Here is a 15,524-nt window from a genome sequence, read left to right as displayed (position 1 = left end):
CTGTTGTAGTGTAATATTAAATTTTTGGCAATAGTTTTTCATTAACCAGCAGTATTTAAATTTCCCTCTTCCATCTAGCTATTTAGAAAGGCTGATAGCCCCACTACGTTTTTTGGGTGATACTAGAACAAGAATTAGTGGTTTCCACCAAAAATCCATTTATCCACAAGATCAAGTATTTTCTTAGGTACGTGGATAACGTCCTAATAGTCTGGGATGGTTCTGAATCAGATTTCCATGCTTTTGTTAACTTTCTGAATGAAAAAAACACTGTCAATATGCATTTTACTAGTGTGTTCGGGGGTCTCACTTTAGATTTTGTAGACGTTAGAATCAATATATAAGAAATTTAAATACTGCTGGTTATAGATAAACTATCGCCAAAAATGCAATATGACACTACAACAGTTCCCACTCCACATATGTAAAAAACAATATTCCCTATAGTCAGTTTTTGAGACTAAAATGTGTATCCAAAATGTGCTCTGATCACTAAAACAGTGATCAGAGCACTTTCCTAAAACAAGCCGAAGATTTAACCATACGATTAAGAGAAAGGGCTTATCCACAAACAGTGATTGAAAAAGCATTCCAAAAAACACAAAAAGGGACATGTGATGAATTATTAAGACCCAGAAAAACAAAAAAAAGAAATCCAGGAATTGACAATAAAAATAAACGCTTAGTTTTTTCCATTGCGAATTCGCCCATGTATCAAATGATTAAGAAGAGTATCTTGGACAATTGGTATTTTTTTGAGAATGATTCTGAACTAGGAGAAAATGCAAAGGAAAAACCCATTATTACTTTTCAGAAGTCTACTACGGTGGGAGATTAAAAAAAAAAATATATATATATATATTTGCTCAGGAAGCAGGAGAAAACTGGCTTAGAAAAATGGAACCAAAAGGTAACTTTCCTTGTAGAAACTGTAATTTTTGCCAGTATAATCTGGCCAAGAGAAATTGTGTTTTGGGGGGAGTTAACATTTTTGTTAACCAGTTAATTTTCTGCAAGTCGTCCTACACCGTATACTGTATGTTATGTCCCTGTAATTATTTCTATATTGGGAAGACAAAACGTAAACTGTGTGTATGGATCAAAGAATATTTGTACTCCCTCCGAACGGGCAAGGGTGCTCCTCGTTTTATTGCCCATATGGCCCAATGCCATGGCAATAATAGTGTGGGCTTGAAGTTTGCCGGATTGGAAAAAGTAACAAATGTCCCCATTGGAGAAAATAAAGATACATATCTATTACGCAGAGAAGCACTTTGGATAATAAAATTGTGTGCTACAGGTCCTCTGGGGTTAAATGAAAGGAACCCCTTTTCACCTTTTCTGTGAGTCCTCTTATGTTATTGTGGTTTTAATTGTATTTTTGCATTTTTGTATTCAATTTTTCTTATATGGTGGTAGTATGCACACAATTGTTGTAATATTTCCATGGCTACCCTTTACTAAGTACAAATAAACAATAACCACCTGAGATAGGCGTGCATCTTGGCAAGAAGAAGCGTCCTCAGGTGACGTGAAACTAGTTGCCTCACTTTGGTGTGCCCTGCGTCCGAGAGCTTGCTGGCTCTCGCTCCCCGCTATGGAACATTGTTTTATTTGTTTCACTGCTTGATTTAGGAATAAGGATTCCACATATTGCTGAAGAACAACCCGGGTGAGTGCAACTTCATTCATTCTTCTTAACAGTTACTAAAGCACTTTCAAGTCCTACATGTGACAGATGTAACACTCTTGTGAGGAAGCAGAAAAACGAAGGGCTTGATGAAAGTGTGAACAGAGCCTACATAAAACGTACCTCCAGTGCCTACACAAAGCCAACTTTAGCTTACATTACACTTGACATCCCTCCCTTCACACATTGCACAGGGCTTTTTCCTCACTTTAGAGTCACACAGACAGCTATGTAATTGCCTGTTTGGGCACAATATTTAAGTTATTTTATCTATATATGTATGCCTCAGCAAGCAGGAAATAAAGTGCTGCAGTAATTCGAGTCTTCTCTTACAATGCCCAATATTTATCTCCTCTTACTATGCCCAATATTTAAACTAATGGAATGTGCAGTTTGCAAGTGAATGGCACAAATAAATAAATAGTAAAAAAAAAAATGTTTTAATTGAAAGCATGAATTAACACACTAAAGTGCATCTGCTAAGATTTTTTTTTTTTTTACCATAGATGACTGAAGGTAGGCTTTAAATGTAAATCTTGTTTACCAGTCAAAAACTTATTTTTGGAGAATCCGTTGAGAGGAAAAATTCATACAATTATCATTAATAGATTTGCCGATACACATTTTTTTTTATGTTTATATATAAATCATCCTGTTTTGAATTATAAGATTTGTTTTTGTCTTAGTACTAATTTTATATACAGTGGCCTAGATTAATTAATCTGTCTTTAATCTTTGTTAATTACGACAAAATGTGTCAAATAGCATTCAATTACAGCTCAACTTACATTTTTCACATTAATAAATCAGGGCCAAAGCATGTTGTGTTATTCTGTATGGGTAGTCAAATTGTACTTGATAAGTTGTGGATGGCTCTAAAATTGTCAGTTCCCTAGAACCTGCCTACTGAAATGAGAAAATAATCAGACCAGTAAAATAAATATATATGACATAAAACCTAACAATCAGCAGTGGATTAAATATTCACCTTTCCTCAACTTGTGCTACATAAGTTTTCTGTATGCCAGAACAATATTATACACAGTACCCGTATTTGTCACAAAATGCATAACATCTACAATATTTATATAGACAAATGAAAGATTAAAAATATTTTAAAAAAATATTCAAAAGTGAAAAAATCCATAACATCTCAGACTAGTTGGAATGATACTACTAAATCATTTTATTATTTGTTAGATGCAGTCTCTGTGAAATAAGTGATTATGAATACACATTTCTTAGTGCTTCTGATTTTACTCTGTTTTTGCATGCACAAAAATACTAGTTTATACCAAATTACTTCTGGGAAATCCTTTTAGCAGCTTTAGAGTTTGATTTACACCATTTTATATTAAAATGCATGGAGTTTTCTGGGGAAGCTGGCAATCATCAGAACTGTCTGGACCGGCTACATGATATATAGGCCTTTAGGATACACCACATACCCTCATACAAGAGAGCTAATGGAACTTTGTGTTCAAAAGTTTGTGTTTCCCTACTTTGTTTGACACAGGAATAGATCTACTAGATGTCTTGTGAGCCTAGTCACTGTTTCTGAGTGCACGTGCTATATACACAGGATTTTTAAATATGGCACATGGCAGTTTTGAGCCCCTGTTTAATAAGTGAAAAATGCACCTACTAAATAACTTTTTTGGCCAACATGTCCTAATATAAAAGGGTTGTCCTAGTGGGAGATTCAATTAACGCAGCTTTGAGGGTTTGTATGCTACACACTAGTATCTCTTAGAATCCTAAAATGCACTACTTCAGTTTGGCCTACATTTATTTGCTTTTAGGTTAGATCAGTTCTGATTCATAATAAAAGTTAAAATATACCTTAAACTACTTGCTGGTCACCTTCATTTATGGCTTAAGGTGTCTGAGAATGAAGGAGACAAAGTCTACAATGGCTCCATATGTCAATTGAAGAAATGCAATAACTTTTATTGCATTGGCAAGCAAATAGTGCATAGAAATGTGCCCTCATGCAAAAATGCAAGCAGTCATGCATAATGTATACCATTACACGGAGTCCAAAAGATCCCCAGATGTAATATATAGCAAAAATCTGAGGGAAAGGCTTTACATTTTTCCATACATCCTAACCTCATTCTTGTCATGTTTTTTAAAGTGAAGCCCTGAACAAATCTCATATATATTGTTATTATCTTAATAAATCACTTTGCAAATGTGAATGATGAAAAGCCCATGGGCATATTTGACATAAAATCAGATTAGTAACCAGTTTGATAGAAAGTAAAATTAAAATGGTTGTAGAGTGTTGGTTTACCATCCAACATGTTTCTTGTGGAATACTAATGTATTCAGAGCATCTAATGACTTTTTAGGCTAGAGTCACACACAGGTTTTTTTTGCCACTATTTAGATTTTTAGCCAAAACCAGGAGTGGATCTGGTATAGAGAAAACTATACTGCATAGACTTTCACCTTTTCTGTGTTTTTGACCCACTTCCAGTTTTGGCAAAAAAGACTAAACAAAATACTGATCAAAATACTATGTGTGAACCCAGCCTAACTCTAATAAGTAGAGTATAATAGTCCACTCCAAAATGTAATGTACATATTGTAGACATTTTGCAACCAATTAGAAATGAGGGTTCATCACTTACTTACAGAACATACTACTATAGTTTAATTTGTGTTTGCCATGGATTTAAGCAACATTGCTCCATGTAAATGTTAGTAAAATGGATTTTACCTAAAAAAAAAATCTCCCTTTGAGTGCTAGGCATGTGTCTAACAGAAGTATTGGTTTTTTTCATGTGGGTATTATTTAGTGGCCTTGCATCTCATACCACAAAATGCATTCCTAATAAATTAGTTGTACAGAAGCTATCATAGTCACCTGCGATGATTCCATTATGTAGCTTAGATTTTCAAATAAAAAGGAACTCTGTTTATATAGCTTTACTTTATCTTGTAAAATAACTGTCAACGTGTAACTCGTGAAATGGTCACTCATCCAATACTAAAGCATTCAGTATTGTCTCCTCGTTTTCCTTCTAAGCAAACACATAAAGGCAGGAGAACTAAACACCTAAAACCTACTGTTTTTAATGATGTTAGTTACTCCACAGTGTAGGTGCATATGTTTAACTTGGAGGAGTTATAGAATCAGAATCTTTACCTGTAAACACAATACATTTTTTCAACAATATTAGTGGTGGTCTTCTGTGAAAAAGGGCCTTTAAAGAGTATCTGCCAGCTGTTCACCCACACTAAACCCTATACTAGGTTATAATGCGGGTGAAGAGCTTTAAAATGAAGGGTAGTAAGGGTATATTTCCATAGCTGTGGTCCTTGCCATTGTGCGCTTCACCGAGCATTGGAGGTGGGAAGCCAGTTCACGCAGCTACTCTGCCTCATCAATATTCCACCCTGACCCACCCACTTCCATAACGCGAGACCCTGGTTTAGCGAGGAGCACCTACCTAACGTAAATATGTAAGTTACCCTTAATTTTAAAGCTCTTCACTTGCACTATAACCCAGTATATGGGTTTAGTGTGGGGGAACAGCTGTCAGATTCTCTTTAAGGTGTACTTTTGTGCACAATGTTTTGCAGACAGGTTAAAAGACATGTAGAAGGAGGTATGGATGTAGAGCTGGTGAGTGCCAAGACCCCATCAATTCTGCAACACCTTTGGAATCTATCAGTCTTTTTTGGCTTCATTCAGGATCAACATTGTTGGACCATAAATCATCATAGACTAATAGTGCCACTACTGAAAAAAGGCCAACAAGACTGAATGCAGCCATAGTGCTGTAGTCCCTTTGTATTAAAGAAAAGTTGGTCCCACAACCAACCACATTATATAAACATCGAGACCCTTGTACACTAAGTTCTACATGCACCTATTTATGAAGGTCCTCATGCTGATTATAATGTTACTATATCATGGCAGGCAACCCTTCAATATAATAACATTCTAAATCTAAAAACCAATATCTAATGGATTTTAAGGATTAGTACATTAGTGGGCTGGTCCAATATTATGCACCATTGACTCTTCTCTTTTGGAGGTAGAATGTCATTAGGTGTCCCTCTGGTGTGGAGGATAAACAGGTTGTTGATTTATTTAAGGACAGGGTTAATCAATGATAGGAAGATGCTTTTGAATAACTGGAATCATCAAGAACAATGAACATATTTCTGGTTACTGTCCCTAGGAAAATATTCCAATGCTGCTATGTCCCACATTCATCGACAGCTCCATAAGAGGAAAAATACAGACTGCACATGATAATATCCAACATGTATATTGCGAAGTGAACTATTTCATGGCAATTGGCACTATTTACGTGGCGATCAATAACTGTACTTATGTACTTCAACATTGGGAAAATATTAATAACATTTTTGGCAAGATAACACATTAAATATCAGTCTTCACGCTTGCATTTATGGTTATTTAACCTTGCCTGATTTTTTTTTTTTTACTTTATTTTTTTTTTATAAGAAATGCAAAAACAATCTTATGCACAGCAAAATCTGCAGTGGTTTATAGCACAAAAAAATAAAAAATATTCTCTTAATTTAAACCAACAATCTCTGAACAGAAAGCATTTACTTCATTTGCATAACAATTCCAGTTTGGTGAGCTTCCCAACACAGTATCCATATTATAATTCTCACCTCGGTATCACTGGACCAGCTAAGAAGGTTGCTATTCTGCAACATAATGCAAGTCTGTACAAGTCCTCCAAGCGGTACACTGTGAAGGAAGTACTATACCTGTGTCCCAAAATAATGGGTTCACGTTATGTACCTTGTTTATATTCAGTTGTCCTAGCTAACATATATACACATGTATGCTTTCTTAAAGCTCCCAGAACCTCTTTTCCATTTTAATGCTTGCATTGACCCATAATCCTTTCTTGAAAAAACTCTACTCTGCTTTTAAATGTTCCAAAACACATCTACAATCATGGATTAAAGGATCAAGAATGTCAGGATTTGCAATACACTGGCTCTTAAGAAGGGCTTTCATTATTACACACTGCCACTGAGTCATTATATGTTTTCTTACAAAAGGTAGTTCCTGAACTATTTTACTAAGCAATTCTTCATGCCATGCAAAATTAATAGTTTATGGATGTCTTTGAGGCTTTTCCTTTTGAGTTCATAGGCTTTACCAACCTTAGTGCTTTTAAGAAAAAAAGTCCTTATTGCTCTTTCAGCTAGTCACATGCTGGTCTCACGTGTCTGACAATAACCTGTTTCACCAGTGTCTGAGTGGCTTTCTGGGACAAATAAATGATTTTCCACTTTGCTCTCCTCTTGAGTACTGTCCTGTTTGATATCCTCCCCTGCCAAGTAAATGTCCTGAGTACAATTTTGATTGATTGTTTTTTGTAGGGAGAGTACATCAGTTTCTGCTGTAGCATAGTTGCCATCATTCTTTTCCTCAATGCAGTTAGTTTTAATGTCCTCCTGAGTGTTATGCTTTAAACCACATACCTGCATGAAGTCATCATCCTCTGTATCTATTTCTGTAAAGCTGCTTCTCTTCTTGGAAGAGAGTGAAACAAGTTTGGGATTTTGAGAAGGTGATGTAGGAGGCCTTGGGAACACACTCGGGGACTCCTTTTCTGTCTGTGTGGGTTGTTCTGAGGAGGAATAGTCTTGCAAAAAAACTGTACTTAGCTGAAGATGGGTGTATAATGGGTGTTCTATTGTGTTAGTTGGTAACGTGCTTGGAATATTTGCCGGATTCTGGAGAGTACTGCCCTTTGACTGTTTGAAATTAACTTTCAAAGATCTAGACCTAAGTGGATTATTCGGTTTCATGGAACTTTGGCTGCCTTCTCGCTCAGTACCCATTTGTTCTTGGAGAAGTATCTTAGGGGTTCCACATTCACTCCTAGCAGATGCTTCTGATAACTTATATTCAAAAGTGACATCTTTGGGAGCAAAACCTGGGTATTTTGTACGTGGGTGAAAGTGAGACATTTTAACCTCTCTACCACCTTCTTCAGGAACGGCATATGAAGGGAATCGTATTTCAAGGTTACTCCCTGGAAATGGAGTAAGAGGAGATCTTTCTGCTTCAGTAAAGTCTGTTGCACAACTGGCAAAGCTGTCAATGCTTGAGACGCTTCTCATGTCGGTTATTATATCTTTTGGAACAACTGATAACTGATTTCTCTTTGCTGAAACATCTTCCATTTCTATTTCCTCCTCATATGCTGGAGGGATGACTGATTGCTCATGATAGGCAGAGTTAACGCTAGGATGTGACTGTGCTTTTGTGATTTCATTGTACAGCTCCTCTAGTTTCTGGGCACTGAGATGTTGTGGGCTAGAAGAGGAATTGTTTAATAGTTCTTGAGAGTCATGTTGACTGACCTCCTGATATTTATTGTCAAATGATTTATTTGAACTTGTCTCAGACATTGTCCTCCTTGCCCATTTCCATCGGCTGGGGGACAAATGATTATCATTAGCATTCTCTACTTTATTAGATCCCTCAGCAGACTTATCTACAACAATATCGATCAGCTCCATGCTGCGAGCAAATGCATCTTTTAGATTCATAGACACAATGCTCCCATTCCTTTTAGCTCGTTCAAGTGCCTCTCTCCTCTTTATTGCCTTCTCCTGTCGTTTCTGCTCTTTGTAAAATTCTGAGAAATTGTTTACAATGATTGGAATTGGTAATGCAATCACTAATACTCCAGCAATGCAACAAAGACCCCCAACTATTTTGCCAAGCAGTGTCTTAGGGTAAATATCTCCATAGCCAACTGTAGTCATAGTTATTGTTGCCCACCAAAAAGAGGCAGGTATACTTGTAAATTTAGTAGCATCTTCATCTTTCTCTGCAAAAAACACCAAACTGGAAAATATCATTATTCCCATAGCTAAAAATAATATCAGTAATCCTAGTTCATTGTAACTTCTCCTGAGTGTGAATCCTAGTGATTGTAGACCTGTTGAATGTCTTGCAAGTTTAAGGATTCGTAATATTCTCATAATTCTGAAAATTTGGACCACTCGACGGACGTTTTGAAACTGAAGCACGCTCTTGTTGGATTCTGTAAGAAAAATTGTCACATAATATGGCAAAATGGCCAATAAATCAATTATGTTCAGAGGGCCTTTAAAAAACTTCCACTTGTTGGGTGAAGAAAGAAATCGTAGTAGATACTCCATTGTGAACCAAGCAATGCAAACTGCTTCTACGTGTGCCAATTGAGGATTATCATTAGGTTGCCCAAATTCATCTGGTTCTTGCAAATCAGGTAGTGTGTTCAGTGATAATGCAATGGTTGAAAGCACAATAAACAGAATGGATATAATCGCCAAAATCTGAAAGACAAGATCAAAAGAAATGGTTTAATATTGGTAATCACAGCAAAATCGAAATCCTAATATAGCAAATACATTTTTGTCACTTTGTATAAATGTAATGAGCCACATTAGTAATAAGGCAAATTTCAGAAACCACCCAAATACCCATAACCATTATGTAGTATACATATAATTATGCCCATTGCATATGATATCCTACTCCTCCTTTAAAGGGGTACTCCGGTGAAAAACAATTTTTTTCATATCAACTCACAACAGTGCATGTAGTCTGCTGACACCTCTGTCCATGTCAAGAACTGTCCAGAGCAGGAGAGGTTTGCTATGGGGATTTGCTCCCACTCTGGACAGTTCCTGACATGGACAGAGGTGTCAGCACAAAGCACTGTGGTCTGACAAAAAATAACTACTCACCTTCCTCTGTAGTATACAGCAGCTGATAAGTACTGGAAGGATTAAGATTGTTTAATAGAAGTAATTTACAAATCTGTTTAACTTTTTGGAGCCAGTTGATATGAAAACTTTTTTTTTTCACCAGAGTGCCCCTTTAAAGATTTTAAATTGTATTGAAGATGGTAATTTTCAAGTTGAGGAGGAGTAGGATATCATATGCAATGGGCATAATTATATGTATACTACATAATGGTTATGGGTATTTCTAGAGTCAGTTGATATGAAAAAAATTGTTTTCCACCGGAGTGCCCCTTTAAATAGGATATAAAGTCATGTGGTTGATTCTTTTCTGCTTTTGTTTTGGGGCGCACAATAAGTTTACACATTACTCGGATAACAATTGATAATTGGGTATCACACAGTGCATCATTTTCCATGAAGTGTTGCTAGTGTGACCCAATCATTCTCATCACTGTCACATGAGAAATGGCTTTTCAAACCAGATAACCCTTTAACTGGGAATTCCCAATCTTATGTATTTATTAAGAAGTTGAATAATATGTTTACAATCTTTTAACTTAAAGATTAAAATGTTCATTATATCATCTACAGAATTTCAAAAATTAGTATAGTACATGCATTCCAAATTGAAGATGATAACAAAAATAAAGCTGTACCACATGAATACTAAATTGTGTGCCAGTTACAAAGGTTCAGTAGGGTGACATCTTCTGTTATACATCTATAGGCTGAGTTCAGATAGACAGATTGATAGGTTTTATGGTGTTTTTATTTAACAATATCAAACAGATACCAAATATGTAAGTATAAAATAGATATGCAAGTATATAAAAAATGAAAACTTTGTATTTCATTGAAGCAGTTCTGTAGCTCTTTGTAAAATTTGTCAATTTCAATCCATAGGATAGGCCATCATTGTTAATTCATGGGAGTTAGATCTTGAAGTGAACTGATTCAAGTGAACAGCAATGAGCTGTAGTTCCAGGCACAGCCACTAGGTATATAACTGTGCTCAGATAAATGATAAATATTCTGCTTGTCAGTAAAGGTCCTCAGTCCTTGACCCCCACAAATTATATACTGATGGCCTATAATAAGTATAAGTCACGAATTGACAAAAACTCCACACAAACTCCACCACAAAATAACATTTGTTAAGGTCCCCATATACTTTAGACAATACATAGGCAAACCCAACGACTTTAGCAGAGCCATTCTCCAGACTAAAGTGCATGGTAGACTCCTGACTTTCCCCCGACAGCTGACAAAAGGTTGGGCAGTTTTGAATATTAACTATCCAACCCTATTGCGCAGACAAGCCACTGCCAGATCTGAGTGGCAGCAGCTTACCCCTCCTCTCTTCATAGAAAACACATAAATGTTCGTCTGTGCCCAACATTCATGTGTATGAGGAGATCAGGAAAAAGAGCTGTGTATGGCCACCATATGGCTTTACAGAAGATAAGACGTTGCTAGTTCTTTCATTTCTTTAATGGCGTATACTACAGTACTAAAGACTCAGTCAGTAACTTGCTGCCATTTTCCATTCCCGTGCTGTGTCAGTACACTTCATTTTGTAAAACTCAGCATTAGCCAGTCTGACATTTTTAAAAGAACAATAAGAAGAAATGAACAAGAAGTATCCTAAAACAGTAACCAATCAAGCTTATATGCAGAAACATAGACCTCATGTACCGAGATTAATTGCATTATTTACATGTATTATTGTAGTCTAACGCCTGCTGGGGAAGCTTAAAACATAGCAGTAGAAAAAAGCTAAAATATAAATGGCAGATCAATAGCGTCTACTGGATTTGTAAAGTTTAATAACAGCAGCATGCACAGAAGTATGACTAAGCATTGTGAAAATAGAATTAAATACAGCAGATTCCTTGGTCTTGGGTACAGAATATTAGGAACAGGGAAAATAGAAACTTCCCAATAAGACACAGATTAGTATTGAATTTCTTTTTATTTCTATCCTGAGTCAATAGATTATTCAAATCTCTCTCTCTCTCTCTCTCTCTCTCTCTCTCTCTCTCTCTCTCTATATATATATGTATATATATATATAACTGAACAAGTGTATGTTTGTTCCAAAATGATTTCCAATGGCTGGAGATATTTCAATGAAACTTGGTACAAATGTTACTTATATTGTATGTCAACTAAAATTATAGTAGAGTTAAATTAACCCTAACCCATTCCCATTTGGGTGGGGGGTTTTGTCTGAAGCAATCTTTGAAGACGCCATATAGGATAAAATGCAAAGCTTCTCAGGCAGGTTTTTCGGAAAAGGAATGTAATCCCAATAAGGGAGTAACTCATGATTCTGTAGTTTCATTTCAATATCTTCTTTTTTTTTCTTCCAGTTTTTTCAATCAACATTTGTCTTCAGACATAAAACACGAAAGTAGTAGCAGATACAGCAAGCTGCAGTCCTTGCATGTGTCAGACACAGTCCACCATGGAGCCCCTGAATCATGTGTCTGATATGTGCAAAGACTGCAGCTTGCCGTATCTGCTACTACCAAAATGTTTTATGTCTGAAGACAAATGGTGATTGAAAAACAGGAAGGAAAAAAAAGAAGATATTGAAACTAAAATACAGAATTATGAGTTACTCCCTTTTTGGGATCACATTTCTTTTCAGAAAAACCTGCCTGAGAAGCTTTGCATTTTTTTCCTATATGGTCTTTTCAAAGATTGATGCTTACGGAACAGAGTTCCTAGATATAAGATTTGTGTTTTCATATAATATACAGGAGTAGCATATTGTGTGTATTGCAAGGGGTTTGTCTTAAAGGAGTATTCCAGGCCAAACCTTTTTTTTATATATCAACTGGCTCCGGAAAGTTAAACAGATTTGTAAATGACTTCTATTAAAAAATCTTAATCCTTCCAATAGTTATTAGACAGAAAACAACAACTCAACTTCAGAAGCTAATAACTATTGGAAGGATTAAGATTTTTTAATAGAAGTAATTTACAAATCTGTTTAACTTTCCGGAGCCAGTTGATATATATATATATATATATATATATATATATATATATATATATATAAAAGGTTTTGCCTGGGATACCCCTTTAAATCCATGCAAGTCTATAGGACTTTTAGTACATCTCTTGATTGCATTACTCTAAGGCTGCAGAGATTGCCCGGGACTTTTAAACATTCTGCCAACTGTCCGGCAGGCGGTTGCAGGGAATAGTTAGTGTGGGGGATAAGATATGAGGACAATATATGACGATGGGATATAACATCGGGATATAAGGATGGAACATGAGGTCAAAATATGAGGACAGGATTTGAGACCAGGATATGAGGTCGGGACATGGGGACAATATATGAGGTTGGTATATAAGGACGAGATAGGAGGTTGGTATATAAGGACGAGATATGAGGTTGAATATGAGGACGAGATATAAGACCAGAATATAAGGGCGAGAGGAGGGGATATGAGGATGGGATATGAGGACGATAGCGCAATTGTTGATCTTCCTCTCCCACAGGGTTTGGGTAGGAAGAACAGGCAATGCCAGGTACTCTGTTAGTTACATATGAAGCTCATCTAAAGAAGTGAGTATAAATCAACAGATACATGGTAAAGTTGAATAAAGCACAGGTAATGATATCTATTTTGGTGCAATGCTAATGAAGAAAAGGTAAAGAGATATGCCGTCAGGTAGCAACTGTCCTTTTGTGAGTGAGACTATTTCCTTCGTAACATGGCTCTGTTCACATTAGTGTCATGGACTGTGTATGAAGAAGCTGTGATAGTTATGACAGATTTTTTTTTTTTTTTTTTTTTTATGTATATAGACATATCCTGATCGACCCCACCTGTGTGCCGTACAATAAGGATTCTTGGGTTTTTGTTATGGTTTTTTTCTTTTTTTCTCTATGCTAGAAAACCTTGCAAAGATTGTGGGGGACATTTTAAATCTATGTAATTTATGTTACTGTAATATTAATCACATTTTTTTTCCTCACCAGATTTTACAAGCTCACTTGTCTTACTTTGAAAATATGTGAGGTTTTTTCCATTTCCGCTAATTTAAAATCCCCAAAAACTCAGGAAACAAAATGCAAGTCACACTTAATGAGATGTGGGAAATTATTTAGACACCAGAGACTATGTTCACTTGTGCCATTTCAATAGCGTTACTGTTGCAGCACCGAAGTGGGTTTTCCTATTTTTACCAAAAATTATCAAAATTGCTCTAAAAATGTTATGTTTATTATAATCTGCCCAATTACGCTATATTTTCAGTGATTTCAGAAAAAACATGGCGGTACTGTGACAGTACTGCAAAGCCAAACACGCCTTCAGTTCAAGTAAACCACAACAGATGGTATGTTTGGACCCAATTTAAAAATGTAATATAGTTTTTAAAATACTTATAACAGTATTTTGTAGTGTATGTTTAAAAATGCAATATATAACATTGGAAAAGTAAAAAAATAAAATAAAATTACAATTTTTCACACCATTACAAAGTTATTATAAACTTTGTTTCAACATTTTAATGTAAACACGAGTATGTGCCTTTGAAAATGTCCCATAATCTAAATAAAATCTGAAACCACAACCAGCAAAACAGGAGTGCATCGTGTAAACTTTAGGTTTTGTTGGTGTAAACTAGTGAGATTGTTGTGCAATGTTTGAAGTGAAGTTAAAAGTAGCGCAAAATGTTTTAAATATGTCCCCTAGTATCCCAGTCTGTCACTTCTGTAGGTAAGCTGACATTATATATACTAGCTGAGTACCCGGCGTTGCCCAGTTTTTCTTCCTCATCCTTGTTGGGGAGGAAAATCAACAAAGGAGGAAGCTTTTGACTTCATATCCCATCCCCATATATTGTTGTCATATCCCGTCCTCATACCCCGACCTCCTATCCCGTCCTCCTATCTCGACCTCCTATCCCGACCACCTATCCTGACCTCCTATCTCCACCTCATATCCCAACCTCCTATCCCAACCTCCTAACTCGACCTCCTATCCCGACCACCTATCCTGACCTCCTATCTCCACCTCATATCCCGACCTCCTATCCCAACCTCCTAACTCGACCTCCTATCCCAACCATCCCGTCCTCCTATCTCGACCTCCCATCCCGTCCTCATATCCCGACCCGTAATATGTATACCAGGTATTGAAATATCTCCAGCCGAGTGAGTAAGGGTTGAATTACCTATCTTATGTTTGTTGTTGACATATAAGTAACATGTGTGCCAAGTTTGATGTTAATATTTTTAGCCGTTTGGATGTTTTTGTGGAACATACACACACATAAACACACATTGAGTTTTATATATATACTAGCTGAATACCCGGCGTTGCCCGGTTTTTCCTTCCTAATTCTTGTTGGGGAGGAAAATAAACAAAGGAGGAAGCTTTCGACTTCATATCCCGTCCTCCTATATTGTTGTCATATCCCAACTCCATATCCCGACCTCCGATCCCGTCATCATATCTCAACCTCATATCCCGTCCTCACATCTCGTCCTCATATCCCGACCTCCTATGTCGACCCCCAATCCCGACCTCCTATCCCGTCCTCCTATCTCGACCTCCTATCCCAATATCCTATCGCGTCCTCCTATCGCGTCCTCCTATTTCGGTCCTCCTATCCCGGTCCTCCTATCCCGGTCCTCCTATCCCGGTCCTCCTATCCCGGTCCTCCTATCCCGGTCCTCCTATCCCGTCCTCCTATCCCGTCCTCCTATCCCGACCCGTAATATGTTTACCAGGTATTGAAATATCTCCAGCCGTACGGAAGTTATGCGGGAACATACATTTCCCATTGATTTGCATGGTACTTTAAACAAAAACCCAGACCCTCACAAATGGGGGTAGTTAAGGGTTGAATTAACTATCCTATATTTTAAGTGGACATATAAGTAACATGTGACCAAGTATTATGGAAATATCTCCAGCCGTTTGGAAGTTATGCAGTAACATATATTTCCAATTGACTTGTATGGGACTTTAAACATAAACCCCACCCCTGGCAAATGGGGGTGAGTAAGGGTTAAATTACCTATCCTATGTTTGTTGTAGACATATAAGTAACA

At 36.7% G+C, this 15,524-nt stretch overlaps 1 protein-coding gene across 1 annotated transcript in view; it reads right to left on the bottom strand.

The window, feature by feature from the left end:
* Nucleotides 1-2,347: 2,347 nt before the first annotated feature.
* KCNB2 (potassium voltage-gated channel subfamily B member 2) overlaps nt 2,348-15,524 on the bottom strand; it is a 290,849-nt gene continuing 277,672 nt past the window's right edge. The window contains exon 3 of the mRNA XM_056522147.1: nt 2,348-9,028. Coding sequence (XP_056378122.1) covers nt 6,902-9,028 — 2,127 coding nt within the window. The 3' untranslated portion in view covers nt 2,348-6,901. The remainder of the gene's footprint in view (nt 9,029-15,524) is intronic.

The sequence above is a fragment of the Hyla sarda genome, chromosome 5, assembly GCF_029499605.1.
Source record: "Hyla sarda isolate aHylSar1 chromosome 5, aHylSar1.hap1, whole genome shotgun sequence".
NCBI lineage: Eukaryota > Metazoa > Chordata > Amphibia > Anura > Hylidae > Hyla > Hyla sarda.
Note: the sequence above shows the minus strand (reverse complement) of the source record. Positions and strands in the feature narration are given on the sequence as shown.